We start from the raw sequence: 21,105 nt of genomic DNA on the forward strand, positions 1-21,105 counted from the left end.
AAAAAGCTTGTATTAAAAATGAAATTTTAAACAAAAACTTATTACAAGCTTTATATTTATTTGCAGTGTAATGTAACTATGTTTGCTCGGGTGGAATCAAATTTGAAGTGGATATCTTCAACCGATTGAGCTGAAATTTTACACGCATGTAAGTATAAATCCAAAGACAATGCAATATTATTATAACATGGAAAGAAGAAAGAAAGAAAGAAAATAATTTATTTAGAACAGCAATGACGCATAATTAGTAAAAATAACAATAAGAAATGTTGCCGCTATAAAAAGGTCCATATCGCTGGTTGAAAACCAGCACTGGTCTTCCGCCGGGCCACAGGAGAGGGACATGGGGTTGATCTGATGATAAAGCTAGCGGGTGACCATAGGAACTCTGTGATAAACGACACGACCGCATCGAGTTTGGACTCGTTTGTCGTCTTGACGAGTACTTTTGTAACCAGGGGCATAAAGTACAGTCAGCAAAAAAAAACTTATATTAGAAGAATTTTAAGAAAAACTTTTACTGAACTGTTTACGGAACCCTTCATGTACGAGTCCGACTCGCACTTGACCAATTTTTAAGTAATACTATTGGAACACCAAGGGCCTTCACTCATTACCATTATGGTGGAGGTGCGGGATAGGTCGTATTTTTTCAAAATTTTCAGATATCCTCTTAAATAAAACTAAAGAAGGAAAGTGACTATTAATTATTATATAACTCGTTTAAAATACAAAAATACCTTCAATCCTTCCTTATAGTAACACAGGAAATGTTTACTTAACATTAGGTGGCCCTTGTTCGTTTCATACTCAATGTCATAAAAAAGTAAAAAAAACATTTGATATTTATAACTGATAACTGTCTGATTGATAACTGTCTTCTACACAATTGATAGATTTTTCAAGGTCAAAAACAATTTAACAAAATGTCAGCAATGACATGCTTGTTAAACTTTGCCGAATAATTAACCTTGCAATGACAATATCAGGGATAACAGAAACACCTTAAAATGAGTAAAAAACAAACAGACTAGACATTTTCTCATACGTTATCAATATCCGTGTAGCAACTTGTCAAGTTTTCTTTGCCGGTTTTAAATATGATAGATCGTCTTACACATCGGTAACAACCTAGAAAGATATGCGTTGAGATAAATCTCTACGTCTAAGATTACGAAAGTACTCCATCTGTATACGTGTAACTGCCGGATACACACCTTCTTTTAAAATGCATTCCTAAACAAACCATTCGTATTGCGCTATTAAAATCTTTGCAATGTAAAATGCGTATCTAATAAATTTATTTTTATATTTTTAAAGTCACACAATAAATAACAAAGTTTTTCAAAATAAGATATAAAATATTGTACGTTCCTAAAAAAGACCTTGATTATAATTAGGAAAAGCAATAAATACTATCTAACATCCAAGACTAAAACTATTTATAAACTAAACTATGTTACAAAATAAAAACGTCATCCAAATTTTCTGCCCCAGGCATTGACCCCAAGACACTGGCAGCATTACCTCTCTGAACTGTTATTCCTAATCTTTGCGAGAGGTAAGTGCCAGCCCTGGGGTCACCTGAGGCCAAAACCAGCCGAGTAGATAGGTCCTTGATAAATTTTTTTGTGTCTTCCGACCATGGACCCATTGTCTCGAAAGCAAGCGCCGCAAACTCATGATAGTTTGTTAAAGCTGAGTATTTGCGGCGCTTGTTTATCTGAGCCTGTTCAGCAGCCGCCCCAGCTCTGAGCGCGGTGCTCTGGATGTGAGACGCGGCTAGAGTGTCGACACACGTCGCGTCCCACACCAAAGTTCGTCCCAAAGTCCAAGGCACTAAGGTGGCACCATCCGGCCTTTTTCCGTCGTCCCTCAACAAACCGCACGGCTCTAGAGTTGCTGGAATTGATGCGGTAGTGAGGGCCCGACGGATGAGGTCATTTAGCGCACCATGTCGAAATAAGCGGCCAGCACTTCTTACACATGACAAACCGTGGCGGCCTAGATGATCCACTTCCTTACCACACTGGCATCGGTGGGGCTCACAAACTCTGGCCCCCAAGCGCAAGCAGACAGCTATGCGCAAATGCGCTGGATCTAGCATAGTGCCCAAGTTTGTAGACGGTAAGGCATGCAGCCAATGACCTGACTCCCTTTCCGAAACAGCAAGAATTCTTGCTCGGTCGGCGGCATCTGGGGACTGAAGAATTAGCCGATTGTGAACTAGCTTTACCGTTGGCAGATCCCATAATCGTTGCATACACGCTTTGGAGCCTGTCGGGGCATCTTCTTCAGGGCACAAGGCGCGCCAAACCTCCGTAGCCTCCGTCAAGTACGGGCCACCAACATCAACAGAGTTGGAAACGTTTAGAATCTGTCTGATGAGTGGCACCGAACTGTTAACGGAGGATAAGAAGGCTGGAAGCGCTGTGCTTGAAGTTGTTCTTAAGCCAAGCCCGCCCAATTTTATTGGAAGTGAAGCTTGGGCCCAACAGCGATCGTCAAAGATACTGTTTAGTATTTTCGACACGGTTTCTCGCAGGAGGGCGTCAATGTCTTTGGTAAGGTGCGGATGTTTCCATAAGGGACAACAACGGAGTAAATATGTAAATTTAGGAGTAAAAAGGCACATGCGCAAAATGAAAATGGCCGCATGAGGGTGAATTTCTAAAAGCCTGTTAGATGTTTGTCTGAAAAGGTCTAACTTGGAATTTACAAGAGAAGAAAAGCCGTCTTCAAAAATGGGAGCACCCAAGAGATTTAATGAAAATCGAGATTTAATGGCGATGTTGGGTGCAAGAACTTCGACCCGAGATAATATTTCAGAACAGGTGGTTTGTGAAAGCAAACTCGAAAAATATATTTCACATTTAGCAAATTTAGCTCCAAACCAATTTTTTGAAAATTATCAATTACAGTCTGTAAATCTTGAATGACAGATGACGCCGACCCCCCAGTGTACCGTCGTCCAAATACCACAAATTAAATTTTGAAGTTAAGGCAGATATGATGGGATGGATAGCAAGACTAAAAATTACGGGTCCGAGCGGGTCTCCTTGCTGGCAGCCCACGCTTGAGGCAATTTCTTCAGTCCCAAAGAGTAATTTAGAAGGGCTGCTATAACATTGAAATAAATAATCGAAAATTTCCGGCGTTTCTTTTTGAATTTCGTTTAGCAAGACGCCCCTATCAACCGAATTAAATGCATTTTTCACGTCAATTTTGATTAGTATGTCGTAGTCAGTAGAGTCAAGAAAAGTGCGAGCAGCATGAACAGCAGCTTCACAACCGCCCTGAACGCCGAAACCTAACTGCCGTGGTTTAAATTTATTAATCAGCTGCTCGCGGAGTGCTCGGCAGCATAGCTTAGACACGAGGCGACGTATAGTACTGCCAACAGCAATCGGACGGATTCCCCCATCTTTTTTCGACAAGGCCACGAGATTGGCTCCATATAGAATGGGCACTATTTCTTCAGGGACCAGACCTGCTAACATAAGATTGGCTAAAGAAGTCAAGTCATTAACAAGTGATTTGCCAACATCTCCCAAAGCAGGACCAGTTAGATCCTTTAAGTGCTGTGGTGTAATACCATCTAAGCCGCCAGCAGATCCGTTCGGAAAGGACTGAATGGCGCATAGTACAGCTTCTGGGTTAACTTTAAGATGATGCTGGGTGTTAGAGGCAGAGCTAGGGAGCTGCATAGTGTCCGAGGGAGCAGGGTGCTTCTCACGAAGGGCTTTAAGGGTTTCCGAAGAATTCGTGGCCAAAGAGTCAGTTGAGAATAAAAGCCTCGCCGCACCTTTTACATTCCCGTCTGCAAGTTTTGCTTCTACTGTCCTTGCCCGGATGTAAGTCGAGGGAACTCGACTGTGTTCAATGAAAGTAAGATGGTTAAATTTAAATGAATCGATGCGGGAAACATTTTCCTTGATGAGAACAGAAAGTGAGCGATTATTGTTGCCTGGTTCGATGTGTAGGGCTGCATATGCAAAAGTGAGCAAATTTTCCCATGCGTTAACTGTATTCTCACTTACAACTTTAGCCACGTATTCCGAAAGTTTTCGGGAAACTGTCACACGTGCTGCTCTCGGGATACGTTTTATCAGTTTGCGACCATGCTTCAAAAGACCCAACCTTTTACTGAGGGCCACGGTGCTTGAATGTTCGATTATTGCGCTACTGGAACCGTCTCCAGTAGGATTTAAAAAAGGATGTGTTGGAGCCTATTCGAGGGACGTGTCGACGGCTGCAGTGGATGTTTAAGCCCCTTGCACCTTTGTAAAGTTTACGGTCCACGCAGATCGGACATTCGAGCAGTGTACTCCCATCTGAAGACAAACTTAACTGAACTAACATATTTATAATAATATATATACAATAGCTACATGAAAGAGAAATAAAAAAACTAAAATATATATAAAAACACATTGTCACTACACTGATTCTGCACTGAAGAAATAGTGAATATCCTTTTAAAACTTATACTTTTAAGAAAAAAATTTCACTGACGGAGCACCCAAGAAAAAACATGTCAAACAGCGACAGTCACATAGGCGTTGCCGTGGAGGCGATCCCAGTAACGCAGGCAGCGTCCCTGGCGTCCTTGGTTACGATACGAACACCAAAATGCAGATGAATATGGATTTTTCTTTTTTCTTATACTATTTTAAACGACGCTTTTCTTGCGTATATAATAAAATAATTGCGATGGTCTCGTGGTAAATAAATAAATTAAATTTTACGTGGATAATAAAATAATGTCATGTTGACACCACATAGGTTACAGAGCTTGTAATAAATTAGTTTTCTAGTTTACAAATTATCTATTTATTTATGTAGTCTTATGTAGTATGTTTTTATAACGGTCTGAGGGTTGCCGACGGTGCTGACTGAAAATCAGCGCTGGCGTGTTTTTAACGTTTCAGTATTATGCTGAGCCAGTGTCCGATTCACAACCGCAATGACATATACTTACCTTTGTGTTGTTTATTTGTACTTAATAATATTGTTGTCTTGTGTTGTGAATAAATGTATTTTCTTTCTTTCTTTCTTTCAAAATGCAATAGACAGACATGTCATTAAGGTAAAGTAAGAGATGCTGTTTAGTTTCAATTTAAACCTATTTTAACATTAAAGACACGGACACGGTATTTATTTAAGTGAGAACTATTATAAAAACCCTATCGCTTTACTCTACCAGGGTGTATTAAGCTACATATGAGCTAGAATAAGATTTCAAGTTTTGTAAAATAAATAAAAAGAGTACTTAAAATATATAACTAGGTATAAAGATGAAAAATCTTAAAAAAAGAAGTTCTAAAAAACAAACTATAACTTAGGTACACGTATGATCTAAAAAAAAGAAAATAAACATTATATATACCTATGGCAAACCAATCATCTTATTACGTAACACTATTTATCTAATACCTAACCTAACCTAAACAGTACCATGACTGAGTGACTGACAGACAACGCATAGCCTAAACTACTGGTGCTAGAGACTTCAAATTTGGCATACATTTAGGTTTAAAGTAATGAGGCGCACTAAGGATTTTTTTTTTAGAAAATCCCAGAAGATAGGGAAATTTACATCTAAACTTTATTTGTTTTTTGTTTGTTTGTTGGGGGTAATCTCTGAAACTACTGAACAAATTTAAATAAATCTTTGACCAATACAAAGCTACGCTATCCCTGATTGATATAGACTACTTCTTCTAAGACTTAATTCAATTTCGGGGTAGATTTTCAAAATTATTTTAATAATAGAAAGCTACAATGTTTCTCATTGACAATTAAGAATATTAAAATATACTGAGCGACAAAAAGCTGGCCCTCAAATAGTTAATTTTGTATAAAGAATGCCACTGAGTATAGATCAAAACAATAATTCTTGTCCCGTAAGAAGTTAAAAATTTCTGGGAATAAAAATAGATTGTGTCAATCGAAAACAGTGTAGGTAGCTTTCTATTAGTGAAAGATTTCTATCTCGGGGGATTTCGCATTTTCCGGAGGAAAAAGTAGGTAGGTACGTAGCTAATGTTAATTAGAGATAGTTTTTTTAAATCGACCTAATGAAATGAGTTATATCTATCCCTCGGGAACTTTGCGATTTTTCTAGATAAAAGAAACCTGTTTCAATTTATATACAGGGACAGTGTAGTGTAGTTATAATTAGAATTTACTTATTCTTATCCCGCGGGAATAAGCCTATCGTGTACGAAGCTGCGAAGTCGCGGAGAAAAGAAACGCGTTGTACGTAGGTACTTTAACGTTTTCTAAAATTCCACCCCTGAATATGTGAAAATGTGAAACAGGGTTTCAAAGTTGGTACGAATAATGATTACCTACATAAGGTTGATTTTTGAATTCGAAAATTTGCGCCATCTGTCTAAAACAACGTCTGTCTTGTATTTCCACATAATCAAAAAAAAGGCTCTAAGAAAGTAAATGTATGTTAGGTACCCCAAATTTAACGCGAGCGAAACCGCGGGCAAAAGCTAGTTCTGTTATTCATTTTGCTCTTAGGTACTACTTAAGTAGGTATCAAACCGTAGCTAATTGTACAGCGTGATTAACGAAAGACGGATAGATTATGTTTAATTTATTTTATCTACAGTGTTCTACAACTGTTTACACGAGAAAGCCACTGGTAAAGTATTTTCAACATAACTCTTACTTATCATAACTTCATTCTTACAATACCTGGTTTTTTTGGTTTACATTCTAATACCATAAACATTATAATTTCCTATGATTGCTTCTAGAATATTATGCTTAAGATGACTTAAATAATAAATATACGTTATTACTACAAAATGTATGTCTAAGCTAAAGGAATCTTTTGCGAAATGTTATTCTGACGCGAATTGTTTTATAACGAACGTAAGTACTCAATACGCACTTATGCGTTATTTCTACGTAAAATGCCTTCATTGTATGTACGTAAACGGCATTTTTAATCTGAAATTAACTCTTATTTTACTTTTCAACACTTTTGTTTAAGTATTAGTAAAATCTCGGAATTTAAATTCAACTGCTGGATCAAATGATTTACGCGAGCAAAACCGCGGGTAAACACTAGTAGTTAGCTACTTACTTCATAAGAAGACGATAGCCTTAACGTACAAAATACTGGCAGGTAGACCGTGGCCACAATGACGCAACTGAGCGACACGCCGATGATCACCATCCAGTACTGGGTGCCGTAGTTGTAGATCTCAGCCGGCGTGCCCAATATCGTTACTCCTGACACGTAACTGTTGGAACAAAATTAAAATACATTAGAAAACTATTCATCATCATCCCAGCCGCAGGACGTCCACTGTTTGATATAGGCCTCCCCCATAGACCTCTAGTTGCTTCGGTTGGAAGCGGTTTGCATCCACCGTGAACCCGTGGCTTTAACCAGGTCATCCATCCATCTCGTTGGTGCCCTTGCCGATCCGTGGTTTCCATTCGAGAATTTTGCGGCCCCAACGATCATCCGTTCTCCGTGCTTATATGAAATGGTCATTACCACTTCAACGAGCTAATTCTCTTGGCTTGGTGATCCTTTTGTTCTTCTACGTATCTCCTCATTTCTAATTCGATGCGATTATTATGATTGGTAAGCAGTAGCTGGATGCATGTAGTCGAGAACAGGGCGCAATGGCGCTCATTGGGGGAGGCCTATGTCCAGCAGTGGACTGCTATTGCTATAGGCTGATGATGATGATGATGAGAAAACTTTTATGTGTTTTTGTACGAGTATCAAGTTTGCAGCGCTTTTAGTATTACATTAACAAGTCCTCTCATTGTGAAAGTAGGCCGGTGGCCTTCATAAGTGTTTTTTAACAACTGTATAAAGTAATCGAATCACAAGTCGTGAAATACTTGTTATTGAGTAGTTCCGGGTGGCCATACATATATGGTCTTTCTCATCAGTTCCACTTTACCAAATGATGATTTCAACAGTTATACAAAATATAGCCGAACCTCTATACGTGTGCCTGCAGTATTTGGAAAGTTCCATCGATTTCCCTGAGATCCAGTCATTAGATTCTGACTTAGTGACAAAGTCACCCGAGAAGTATAATTCTTAGGGATAAAAAAAAGATAGTTGATTCACTATTGAGGGAGAAATCAGCGAACATACATAAAAAAACATAAATTCAGTGGAATATACAATAACCTCTTCCTTTTTTTGAAAACGATTGTAAAGAAGAATCACGAAGAACCGAATAGAAAGTATTTAGGCGATATCATTATAAGTACTCAGTGGTCATTGACTCAAGCACACACAAAACACAAGCACGCAGAGGGACACAACATAGTTTCACACACAAAGTTAAAAACCCGTTGTGTCACAATAGCACCTACAGAAACTGTGAAAAATAAACTGAAATAAGCGCACTGTTCATCAGCAAACACCATCATGGTTTTGGTGCTTCATGTTTTTATCACGCTATGCATAGCTGGCATTGAGTATTTACCTAAATTGGCAATTCACAGTGACATAGATTTTTCTGAGTAAATAGTGCATAATGTACACCTACATACGCATACGTATTCATATGGATACGCGTATAAGTACATATAAAAGTCAAGTGTGTTATTTCAGCAAAACTTTATCATTTAGGTACTACAAAAAATGTAATAGGTAGTGATGGGATAATAAAACAGTTTTTTAAATTTTTCTTACTGAAATTGATTTTCGAATTTGATTTGATTTCATCTCAGACTTTTCTAAACTCTTGTGTTAAATCGAATCAAGATATCCTGTTAGCGTGCAATATTTTGATATTTGAACCAATTACCGCGCATTAACCCAATAAGAACTATACAATTATTTTAGTTTAAATGCCATATGAATTTCAATATTCAAATATCTACTAGAAAATGTATGACTGTATGAAACATCATTATTTTATAATACTGGATTACTGCTGTCAGAGTGACCAGAATTTAATAAAAACATTAGGTTATACTTCGAAAAGTTTTTTTATTAATATGCTGTGCTGCTGTGTATAGGATTACGTAAGTGTAATCCTTAGCCGCGAATCCGCGATTAATCAATCATAGATTTTGCAAAACGACATCACATTTATTTTAATTTTTACTCGGTCAAAGATCACTTTTACGATTAAGTACACAGTCGAGATACATTAACACAAGTAATAATTCAATATTTTTACAAAGACGTTTCTGCAATGCGGTCTTAGAAACGTATTTTTTTCTTTGTCATGACAGTTCACAGTTCTAGCCATGTAATATCATTTAACATGTTTAATAATAACATAGGTATCACGATTTCTCAGTTGTCGGAAAACGTTGATGTTCAGGTCGCTTGTAGCAATACTTATGTAGGTGTCGGTAATCATTACTAATATTATAATTACGATACGAAAGTGAGTATGTTCGTCGCTCGTAATGAAATTTGGTACCTATGAACATAGTTTGAGACCCCGAGAAGAGCATAGAATAGTTTTAACAAGGAAAAATTGTATGTTCACGACTACGCGCGATAAACAAATTATTCGCAAAATTATTAAAACCCTGAGACCATTCACTTTTTTTTTATTCGACTGGATGGAAAACGAGCAAGTGGGTCTCCTGATGGTAAGAGATCACCACCGCCCATAAACATCCGCAACACCAGGGGTATTGCAGTTGCGTTGCCAACCTAGAGGCCTAAGATGAGATACCTCAAGTGCCAGTAATTTCACCGGCTGTCTTACTCTTCACGCCGAAACACAACAGTGCAAGCACTGCTGCTTCACGGCAGGATTAGCGAGCAAGATGGCGGTAGCCATCCGGGCGGACCTTGCACAAGGACAATTCATTGTTTGACTTATGAATAACATATGTAAGTAGTTAAACTACGGCTTCTCTGGTGATGACTGAAGTTGAAGTGTAGAAGTGAAGAAATTATGTCTCAGTTAGACTATCCTATGATGTGATGGCCAATTAACGCCACTCGCCTTCTCAAATGGATACTGATCGCTACTAGCATTTGTGTCTGAGCACACTACGCCGAAAATACACGACCGAAGTTTTGCGGCTGATTTACAATCCGACGTAGATATCCATCTGCTGTGACACACGCTAAGTGCGAAAATAACGTGTTAGAAAATCGTATCAATATTTCAGCAAATGTGTACCTACTAGCGAATAATTGAAGCAGCATTGCAGCCGTATTCACGCCGAAATTTCGGTCTTGTTATTTCAGCAAAGTGTATCAATATTCATCATTACCTGGCTATTAGTGACATGGCAACAGGGGTGGTGCTCATGGCCTTTCCCCCCAGCAGGTAGTCCCGAATGTCGACCAACGTCTTCCGGCGCGAGCCCATGGCGCTGTACCAGACGCCGCCGGCGCAGGACGCGGCGCAGAGGATCCCGAACGCCACGTAGTCCCCCGTGCCGAAGCCACCCTCTTTCATCGTGAACGGCATCTTGATTCAATATACTGGAACAAGAAATCTTATAAGTTTTGTATCGTACGAACTAAAATAATTAAAATTAATTGATTGCTTATTATATACCTAACCAACTCGTAAGTGAACAGTTTTTTCCACTATTGCTATTTCAACTCCTCGCAATCGAAATGAAGAGCAGTGTAACACTCTATATCTACTATAGCATTAAACCCATTTTCCCCTCGACGTGTCTATCCACCCTCGCCGTCTCAGATAAAATGGCTCGTTTTATGCTCTTGTTGTATAATCTACTATTTTTATTTATATTTTATGATAATGAAAACTATTGTTCTCATGGAAGCGATGTAATGTATTTTGTATATGAAAATAAAATGTCTTTAAACCTAAACCTGAATAGCAGAGGTCACCGGTGTGGTCTTTTAAAAATTTATGCTGTTCACATTTTTACATTAATTAAACAAGGTATTAAAAAAGTTGTCGATAATACAGAGAGCGGATAGCTCTGCTCATGACATTTAAACCTGATTAAGACGGTGCGAGAAATATCACATTGAGGTACAGTCAAGTGTAAAAATATTAACTTATTCAAAGTTTCAAAATATGTACCACAGACTCTTATTCCGACGCAATAAGGCCGTAGTAACTTATTTTTGAGTGGACCGAATAGATACTTATTTTTGCACTCGACTGTACATTGTCGTCCATGATCGATCTTTTATTTTTAACTGGCAACGTATGTTGTACGTATGTAAGTTGTGATTTCAAAATTTGTATACCATTTTTCGACCACTTCCTGGTATCCAATCGAGCATATATAATATATTATATCATACTTATACAAATTCTGTGCCTAGACCGTAAAATGGGAGCAAAATCGATTGAAATGACGTCTTACAATTATGACAAATTGACAACCCTACCACTTATTTTAATTTTGCTCGCATTTTACGAACCCTGTCTGTGACAATACAATAATCTAGCAGTAAAATTCTGACAGTCCGGCCAGGATCGTCTCTGCAGGACGGAACTCTTCAATGGTAAATGGCATCCACTCAAAACTTGGTATGGATAAGCAGTTTGAATGACAATGCAAATACACGCTGTTGACGAAAAGTACAGTCAGTGCAAAAAGCTTGAATTAAAAGTTTTTTTTTTTTAACAAAAACCTATTTTTGAATCGATTTAACGCCGCGTGAGACGCAAATTTTTAAATGCAGTGAAAACCGGTTTTTACATTACGTGGTTGTGATATCAGACTTGTATCAGACCCAACCGCGATATTTTTATGACTTGATTTAAATTTCGAACGGTGATTCTAGCGTGACCAAATAGTTACATAGGTTTAAAAATAGCAAACTTATTAAAAGACGCTTGAATGGAATTGGGCTTGCTATGCAGATATACCTCAATGTCTGAACTTAGCAGCATCAGAAGTCTCAACGTCTGAATCCAGTTTTAAAGCTAAATTTGTATGAACTCGGTTCGATATATTTTTAAGCCAAACGTTTTTAGGTAGCGGTGACTTAAAGTCTCCGACCTTGAAAACTCTGCCAATGCAAGTCGATGACCTTTATCACAATAGACTCCTTTTTTGTGAGGAGTCGTGTAATAAAGGTTAAGATTACAGACAGATAATGTAGAGGTATCTTTTTTATTTAAATCAACTCTTAAATCTGTTGTTAATAAAACGACTTTAACTGTTTATCTTTTATTTCACAACGTATGCCAATTAACAACAAAGGTACCAAGGTACTTTGATAAAATGTTTTTTTCAGCTCTGTATTTTCTAAGAATCGTAATCAAATAATTTCTCCAAATTCATAAAATCATCTCAAAAAGTTAGAAGCAGGTGACAGCCAAATAAAATCTAGGCCATGCAGAAACACATATGTATGTAGATGTACGGTCAAGGACTTTTATTAATGAGCCACCATGGAACCATTTCTCAGTAGACGTCATAGCGACATCGCATTCATTAACAAGGAAAATCTCTTTTGAAACGGTTCCATGTTGGCTCATGAATTAAAGTCCTTGACCGTACACTACCATATAAGACTCTACACTGCGTTTACTGCAAAAAAAAGTTAGCTGAGCGAGATAGCTAAGCGGTATGCGAGGAAAAATCTGCCAGTCGTATATACGAAGTAGATAAGAAATCAATTATATTTCTTTATTTCGTCACATATAAGCTTACAGTCAACTTAATTTGTTCGTACTAATGTTCATTACCAAGATCTCATGCGTCGTAAAATAATATTTAACCCTTTTTAAGGGATAGCGATATCAACCTACACAAATAGTCGACCTTGCTTTCTTCAAAATATGGTGAAATATTCGATTTGTTAATGTTTAAATATATTTTTAATAATTTAAAAGAAGCTATTTTGATGACTGTGCCTACTTGCATTGTCATCCGACCTATATAGCCATACCAAGTGTTAAGTCGATGCCATTAACCGTTGAAGGGTTCAGTGTTGCGGAGACGATCCCGGCTAGAATAGCAGTTTGTTATATGAACACTATACTTTACCAAATTTCAGCTCGATCGAATACCAAGAAGTGTTCGTAAAATAGTTTTCAAGTTTTAAAACCACAATTTACTCTACATAGTTACATTTCATACGAACGATGCAACATAAATAAAAGCTTGATTCGCTTTTAAATTAATCCCTTATCCATACATAGGTAAACAATTACCGTTAAATATTAAGTATATAAATAGTAATACATTATTCATAGCTAAATTAAAAACAGATCTATTAGAAAAATGTTATTATTCTATTAAGGAATTTATGGATGAACGAAAATATCAGTAAATTTAAATAAATAAGTACATGTACTTATTATACGCATTTTTGTAAACAGGATATTATTGTGCCATAATAGTGTATAACAGTTTAATTTAATTTATAGTATAATGTAACCGTAGTTTTTAAGCTTTAATGCAAGTACGTAGGATGTCTTGCTTTTTAGTTGCCTAATAGAATTATATAACATTATTATAAATGTGGCTATACCCTACCAGGGTGCATAATATTGTAAGACTTGTTAGAATAAAGCCTTATGTATTTTATGTTTTTTGCCAAATAAATACTAAAAATACTAAAAACAATCTGAAACTAATTTTGAAAGGTATGTTAATTAGCGAGGCCAAATAAAGCACGTTCAGAGTCATTGCGTTTTTCTACCTTATCAATGATCTCGACTTTAAAAACTGATGCCAAAAACATACTTCACTGATGCCTAACGGTTATAATAATACAATGATGCATTGATAGAGCCGGAAATATTGACAAAGTGATCAGTCTTAATATTATTATGCAAACCGTTGGGTTATTTATATCTGCAAAAAAACTTGAATGTATCATGTGGAATTTGCCGGCCGAAATTGTGATATTATTTAAAGACACTTTCATTTAATTCAATACATTTGTTTGTTTTAAGCCTAGACGGAAAAAGCTCTCTTTATTTTATAGGTTATAAATTAAATCAGAAGGGAATTATATCTTGTGAACGTATCTTGTTGTTAGTCCAACTTAGTATTTACGTTCATTTAATTTGTACAGTACAAAACGCGTTAAGTTTAATTTTATTATTATAACGCTTTACCTCCAATGACTTTTTCAAGCAAAAAACATAAAGAAAACGACATAATAGGGAAATAATGTCGTGTTAGCAGATGAGAGTCCATTACTTTGATGTACCAATGTAGCCAAATATAGTAGTAAAGATCGGACTGCATTTTTTCAAATCCAACTTTACATATTTCTCTAAATGTAGAGTTGAAATTATTACAGCCTTAGAATTAATTTAATTCATTCCAGTACTTGGTTTCGGAGTTTGTGAATGGGATAGCAATGCAGTGTTAAAAATAATTTAAATCATTTACCCGTCACGTTTTTGCCCTTCCCACAAAGATTTACTCTCAAAAGTCCCTATACAAAAAGATTCCATTTTCTAGCAGACAATATGGCGGCGCAAAAAAAGTTAGGGACTACTGTGGTCCAGAGGACACGTGGCGGGTGAAGAATAAATTTTAATGTGGGGCGCCACTTTCCTTCTAACTGTCAAATTTAAACACGCGTCCAAATGTTTTATATATGTAACAATTTAATTTGTAAAAATATGTTAGTCTCATTTTCATCTACTTCTTATTTTTTTATTATCGTACCATTTTGTTTGCTAGCTAACTCCACCTCCACCTTATCTGCATTTGGTCGCTTTCCGCAATAATATTCAGTGAAGATTTAATGATATCAATAAAAGCTTTATTGTACGTTCCACATTATTTTAACATTCACATTCTAATAGAATACGTAACATAAGTACTCTACATTTTCATGCTATCACACCAAAAAACATTTCCCTATTACTAACCTACTGAAACTACGTCAGGTTTACGTACGTTTTATGGCCAATAAATGTTTTTCGATTATAATATTTTGGTTAGCAACACTCTTTTCAAAGCAAAGGTCAATTTGCTAATATTGTTTTTGGTAGAGTCACAATTCATCAATTACTTACTTTGCCAATTCCTTACCGGTAAAAAAATTACTGCACCAAGCGTGTTGAGGTAGTAAAAGGTAAACGCTCACGACTAAGTATTTTAAGTGTTGTTGAACGCGTCAGGTTATTTCTTAAGTCTACCGTATTTATTCGAGTGCTGTGCAACATGTGTACGAATTTCGCTGGACATTTCTGTCACCAATGCTCCTAAGAATGCGTTGTTTATCATTTCTCAATGAAAACACGCAATCTACGATCACCTAGCAACCGTTTTACCTCACCTCAGCCGCGACTTATTAGGTATCAGTCAGTAGTTAGGATTTACTGTTTTTACTGCCCTTTCAAATGTTTCGCTGCCAAGCAAAACACATTTACCCATATTCGTAAACGTTCCGCTTAGACTTGTGTGTGTATTACGGATTCATCTAGATTTTCAAATTGGTTGAATTCAGCGCTAAGATTGTTTAGTCTATCGGACTTGCTAACATGTCAGTTTTAATGGCACAGATACCTTCGACTTGCTTAATCTCTTCAACAATAACAGGCTCGTGGGCACGGAAGTCAAATTCTTAGCAAATATGGTGTCTTGCCAATCACGCAAGGGCGAGCAGAAGTATTGGCAACATTACCGCCGCACCATAACCGCATCGCAAGCAACTTTCACTCAGCAAACTTGGAGAAACACTGTCAAATCAAACGCGGGAATTCACATTCCCCACTAACTAAAATCGAGTTTCCCGCTCACTGTACGTCAATGTCATCACTGTGCGCAACTCACGGAATAGCTGACATTCATGTCAGTCGAAAAATATTGTCTCACACGCGGTTTTCTAAAGTAATATTACGATAAAATGCCGGAAGAATACAGACGGCATACCACGCGGCGAAGGCTGGCGACATTGTGGATCGAGTCGCCGTCGTTCATACGACAGAATGTATTCCAGTCTTGTATAAGGCACCGTGCACTTTGACCGCTGTCGCGAATAAACATGGCTACGCGCCCGCCATCTAGTTAAACTATGATGAATTACTAGTTGCTCGCTGCTTTACCGACTGAAAATCTAACACTGAAAACTTCATGAAGGTTTTCCACTTTATTCCGGATTTGATGAAATGATGTTCAATTAATCAATTTATTGTTTGTATGATTTTATTGAATTACATAAATTATTTAAAAAAATATTATTAATATTATTAGTATTTTTCATTGTGTTTAATATTGGTTTTGATAAAGGACAGTAACCTAACCTACTGACCTAAACACAGATGAACTTTGACTTTGACAGCACAACATTTCGACTCTTCCTGATTCATTTGTACAATATTATTGAAATTTTATACATAGTTAAGCACCTAATACTGCCAAACATTGAACCAAAACATGCCCCCAAAGGAGACTCCAAAAAAACCAGCAACCGTCATATCTCGACCACCAATAAGTGATTCAAGTCTTTTATATATCCCTTTGGACGCGGTTGAGGGTAGGAATTAACTTATTTAACATTACTTTGACCTCACAACCTTGATTTTAGTTTTCGTTCATCACTAAGACTTAGTTCTCTTTGACGTTACATGCACAGATTTTTTTAAGGTTTTAAGGAACGCATTGAAACGGGGATAGACTGGACCAGCATAGCACTGGCTACCAGACATCACCGGTCAAAACGTCAAAAAGATGAAATACCCACCGTGACCTTCAGCCAAGCTCTGCAGAACAAAATTAAGAAGAGCATTCTCAACGGTTTCCTCGACGAAACGTCCTCCCTTAGCCTCGACGAGCACTGGGAGTTACTTTTACCCATTACACTATGGGATGTCGCCAAGTTTGCCAACGAGGAGGGGCAAATTTGCTTCCACAGTATTAACTGTATCACAGAAAACATTGATAAACTCATAAAGAAAGCTGTTAAGTTTGGAAATCGCGAATTATTAAAGAAAGAGCTAAGACAGGTTTCGATATTGAGAGTTAATGATTCGGAGGTATGTATTGTTTAAGGTGATTTGCGAATATTCCAAAAAAGTACTTAGTATTTTATACCTTTCGTAGATGACGGAGTTGGACAGTGGACTCGCTGAATTTACAAAATTAGTGACTCTTAATCTGTGTGGTAACTTTATCGGGGACATTGACACGTCAGTGCTTCCGCCGGGGCTGAGGACACTCGAACTACAATGTAATTGGATTACCCAAACTCTCACGTTTGCTGAACACCTGCCTGTAGACTTACTGCATCTTGGGCTTGCTAGAAACCTATTAACAAATGGTAATCAACTCTCTATTTCATTCAACTTGTTTACAGTCTTTACGGGTACTAAAAGAGTATCTTAGTTTACAGATAGGTACCTATAGTATACTAGTGTCTGAGATTTAAAGGCACTCTCTAGTTTGGACCCTAACATATCGTATAAGTACCTACTTTACATTTTATTATTCGATTCTAATGATAAAAGTATCAGTTTTTCCGCGGCTTTGAACTCTCAGGTAGATCTAGCATCTGAAATTTCGTGATTTTTCTTAGTTCTCATGGGAATATATACAATTTTCGATAAAATTTCCAAAAAATTCTCACGTTGCATGAAGGAATATCTGTGAGAAATTTGGTTTCTCTACTCTAGATCTAGACTATGTGTGTCATTAAATTCGTAAATCCCAATCCCATGGAAATATGGACATAAAAAGGTAGTTTAAGTATTATTGAAGAGGTCTAGATTTCTTCCATGACCGGATGTTATGCGCGAGAGAGTAACAAATACACAGACAAACTCACAAACTTTCGCATTAGTAGGTAATATTAATAGGATGCAAATTTTCGTCAACATTTTTTTACTTTTTTTTAGATAGTCTCGAGGGGTTACCTCGATTACCACACCAACTTACAGTTTTGGATTTGTCTGAGAACGACATCTATGATCTTTACGCCGTACTAGAAGCATTGGGCAGGTTGCCTTATCTTAAAGCTCTGTCGCTCGCTGGGAACCCTTGTTCGGTAAGCAACAGTTACTCACTCTTAGAAGTTCATGTGTTTTCCCACAGATGGCGCACTCAGGCTCCAAAAGAAAAAGTAGTACAGTCAGCGTCATATAGTACGTCAGTCAAGATCAACAAATACTTGGAAACATCCAAACAGTCATTAACATTGACCCAATCAAAGCGATCAAATTGCTCAGGACACCATGGTGTACAAATAAATCGGAGCACGCACATCACCACTGGTAGCGTAGCAGCCATAATACAAAGTATGGGACAAACTAGAAAACTGAGCTTAATTTAAAAGGTTTAAGGTTTAATCTCGAGTTGAGTGCGAAATAAAACAATAACATTCGATTTGACAATCACCGAAAAGAGTACCAACTTGTCCGTGATCGTTCCGTCTCTTTCATTTGGAGCCCGACGGCTTTTTTCACATTTTTATTTACATTGACAGAATTCGGATTAACGGATTTCCTTTTAAATATGGCTTGAATTGGCCAGTATAATTACAATATAAAAGAGTTTTTATTAAATAAAAAGTTAATGGCATGTGCACTTTGCACTAGAGAGTAATTACAACATAGGACTAGCTAACTGGATCATTGGACCTTACACGGTAATAAATAAAGTCAATTTTCCTGTGGTGTCCCATACTTTTGGATACTTTGTCTGCTACGGTACTAATGTCGGCTTGAATGTTAAAGTATTTGGCGACGGCGTGCTCCGGTATATTTGTACACGATGGATGTCTCGAACAATTTGACCGCTTTGACTGAGTCACTGGTAATGACTATTCTGTGTGTTTCCAAGTATTTGGTGATCTTGACTGCTACGTACTATATGACGCTGACTGTACACAACATGATTGTATCCATACATACGTCCTTATAAACTTATGCGATTATATTTAAAAAAAAATAGCAGAGAGCAAACCACGCTCTCTCTGAGCGTGATTAAATAATTAAGTATTCTTTACGATTTTGCTTACAAATTGTAACGACCGGAATACCGTTTTATTGTAAATTGACGTCTATACTTAACTACAGCAATAAACCTTAAACTTGGAGATTAACCGCAGCAATGCTCTCAGGTCTGCATGGGATACGCGCCCATAACAATCTGGCGCCTCCCACGTCTCAGTTGGCTGGATTCGCGGGAGGTACTCAGCACTGACCGACCGACTGACGGTTTCGAACCTCACCCAGACGATGTGCGGTCTTCGTACTTCAACTTCACAATATTCAGGATCATGTCGGCACCGCAACCACCGAAACCAGAAAAGGTAACGTAAGATTGTCGTTAATTTTTTGTAGAAATAGTTTATCTTGCATGACTGCTCCAACATCAGACCCAGGATGCCATTTTTGGTCAAAGTGCACCCTAAAGCTATCCTAACAAGCTCAAACTCAGGGCTTGAGAATCGAACGTGATGCGTCCTTTACCTTTTACACCAAGTCAAACTTTAGCATACCTACACAATTACCACCGGATAAATACAATTCAGTACCTACCCGTAGAAAGCTTTAGCTAAGGATATTTATTGCCGTAATACTGATAATCTTCTCAATAGGGTGCAGTAACAACTTTCCACGTAGAACTTGAACTGCCATTGTTAGACGCTACCAGAAGACAATTCCTCATGTTTCGACGGAACGAGTCGCTGAGAGAGATGCAACCGCCGCCAGAAGATGAGCCCTGGCCAAAAATGCCGTCCGTAATTGCTGACAGCAAGATTGGCATAGGTGACGGATTTTTCATTATTTTTCCTCAGCTTTTCCCTTACCAAAGCGCGAACAAGGGAAGTATCTAATCTACGGCTTTCCTTTTTCTTTAAACAGTCACCTGCAAAAAATATCTGACATGTCGTGTGCTCGGCTCGCATATGCATACTTATGTTATTTTTTGATATTTTGGTGCTAGTGACTGTAACCCGCATTCTAGTTTTCCCCCGCTTTGAAAAAAAAATACATATTATGTCAAAGGCATAATGTTTAATGCCGTCAATAAATTGTGGTAACTTTGGTCTAAATCAATTTAATTTTACGATTGTAGAGAGTTCAGACGAAGCATCTTCTCACGAATCTGACGTATACAAGCATCTGACGACGAAGAACTCCCGTGAGATCTGCCACTTCACCACGTTCGAGAGCAACAGGGTGCAGTGGAACAAACTGATGAACTTCCAGGAGCCGGTCATCAGAATCTTTTGTCCCGATCTCACTGCTCTGAGGGACACTTTCCGGACTATCGTTACCTTGAGACTTGTTTATTCTGTGGTAATTAGCAATAAATGTCATATTATTATTATTAGCTTATTCTGTCCTAAATACTGCTGACCTTCCTCGATACTTCCACTGCATACAAGGGCCAGTCCTTCAAAAAGTAGTTCAGAGTCCAGTCCATCCCGCCTTCGCCATTGCATGTAACTGTGAAAACATGCTACGGTGGATCTGGAACTGCATCGTGTCATAGCCCACTGTAAAAAATGTTCATAGAAAATGTCTTAGTGACATTGCATTGCCTGACAAGGGTAAACAACACTCCACGGTCGGTCAGAAATCAAATAGTTCGACTACATTCACTGAGTTTCACGTAAATTCAGTCTCCAAATTCACTTCAAGAAGAGGCTATTGAAAATTTTCGAATTATAATATAAATACCGGTGTCTTATACAGACTACATCAGGAAAACAAGCTAAAGATAAGAAAAGCGTCACAGCGATGAAAGCGGGAAGCAGCGAACAGAGAGTGGTTCTGGCTACCATTAAATGCGTCCTGCAAACTCCTGATTGGAGTCAACCGTCGCAACACTTCCACTGGGATGACTCACTCGGCACCAGTGAAGCGATACACTGGGGTGACGGCGACCTATCGGTGAATTTTAGTTGCTAGCTGCCCTGTTTAAAATATTACTGGCCTTTTTGAAGAATAATTTTACGTTTTTCTCTAATTCTTTTATGATTGTCCGTTATCAGGTCCTTCAATACAACCTAGTCCCGCCCAAAGCTACCAAAGGAAAATCAGACGCTGACCCAGCATCATCGGCCAGGCAGGCATTCCCAGAAAACCTTACATGTCACTTTGGTTTCGGGATAGATACGATCAGATTCTGAACCAGTGAGTTGTAATAAAATCAAATCAAATAAACTTGATGTTGATAGTCCAATTTGTATTTCCTTCAGTGTCAGTACGCAGGAACTTA

At 37.7% G+C, this 21,105-nt stretch overlaps 2 protein-coding genes across 5 annotated transcripts in view; one reads left to right on the forward strand and one right to left on the reverse strand.

Annotated features, from left to right (window-relative positions):
- LOC141426460 (sodium-coupled monocarboxylate transporter 1-like) overlaps positions 1-16,031 on the reverse strand; it is a 38,968-nt gene extending 22,937 nt beyond the window's left edge. For 2 of the 3 annotated variants that reach the window (XR_012451237.1, XM_074085375.1), the window contains exons 1-3: positions 15,445-16,031; positions 10,243-10,456; positions 7,106-7,265 (exon numbers count right to left, since the gene is read on the reverse strand). Coding sequence is in view for 2 of the 3 variants with exons in the window: in XM_074085375.1 (XP_073941476.1) it covers positions 7,106-7,265; positions 10,243-10,442 (360 nt within the window). In the remaining variant the exon portion in view is untranslated. The remainder of the gene's footprint in view (positions 1-7,105; positions 7,266-10,242; positions 10,457-15,444) is intronic. The other variant, XM_074085376.1, reaches the window with a different exon arrangement.
- A 185-nt stretch (positions 16,032-16,216) lies between these two features.
- LOC141426461 (uncharacterized) lies at positions 16,217-21,037 on the forward strand. Of its 2 annotated transcripts, XM_074085377.1 has the most exons (9): positions 16,217-16,414; positions 16,525-16,913; positions 16,981-17,197; positions 17,772-17,920; positions 18,995-19,186; positions 19,475-19,646; positions 19,957-20,180; positions 20,580-20,777; positions 20,879-21,037. In XM_074085377.1, exons 1-9 carry the CDS (start codon positions 16,315-16,317, stop codon positions 21,014-21,016), a joined length of 1,779 nt encoding a protein of 592 aa, XP_073941478.1. In that variant the 5' UTR covers positions 16,217-16,314; the 3' UTR covers positions 21,017-21,037. The 2 variants fall into 2 exon arrangements, with proteins under 2 accessions (XP_073941478.1, XP_073941479.1); XM_074085378.1 differs by lacking the exon at positions 20,580-20,777.
- The last annotated feature ends 68 nt before the right edge of the window (positions 21,038-21,105 follow it).

Source organism: Choristoneura fumiferana, chromosome 3 (assembly GCF_025370935.1).
Source record: "Choristoneura fumiferana chromosome 3, NRCan_CFum_1, whole genome shotgun sequence".
Taxonomy (NCBI): Eukaryota; Metazoa; Arthropoda; class Insecta; order Lepidoptera; family Tortricidae; genus Choristoneura; species Choristoneura fumiferana.

What these genes read in the sequence shown, in the direction of transcription:
- LOC141426461 (XM_074085377.1), top strand. Translation starts at nt 16,315, where the DNA reads ATGCCCCCAAAGGAGACTCCAAAAAAACCAGCAACCGTCATATCTCGA. An exon ending in CCCTTTGGACGCGGTTGAGG is followed by an intron (nt 16,415 to 16,524) that starts GTAGGAATTAAC and finishes GATTTTTTTAAG; the next exon opens with GTTTTAAGGAACGCATTGAA. An exon ending in TGAGAGTTAATGATTCGGAG is followed by an intron (nt 16,914 to 16,980) that starts GTATGTATTGTT and finishes TACCTTTCGTAG; the next exon opens with ATGACGGAGTTGGACAGTGG.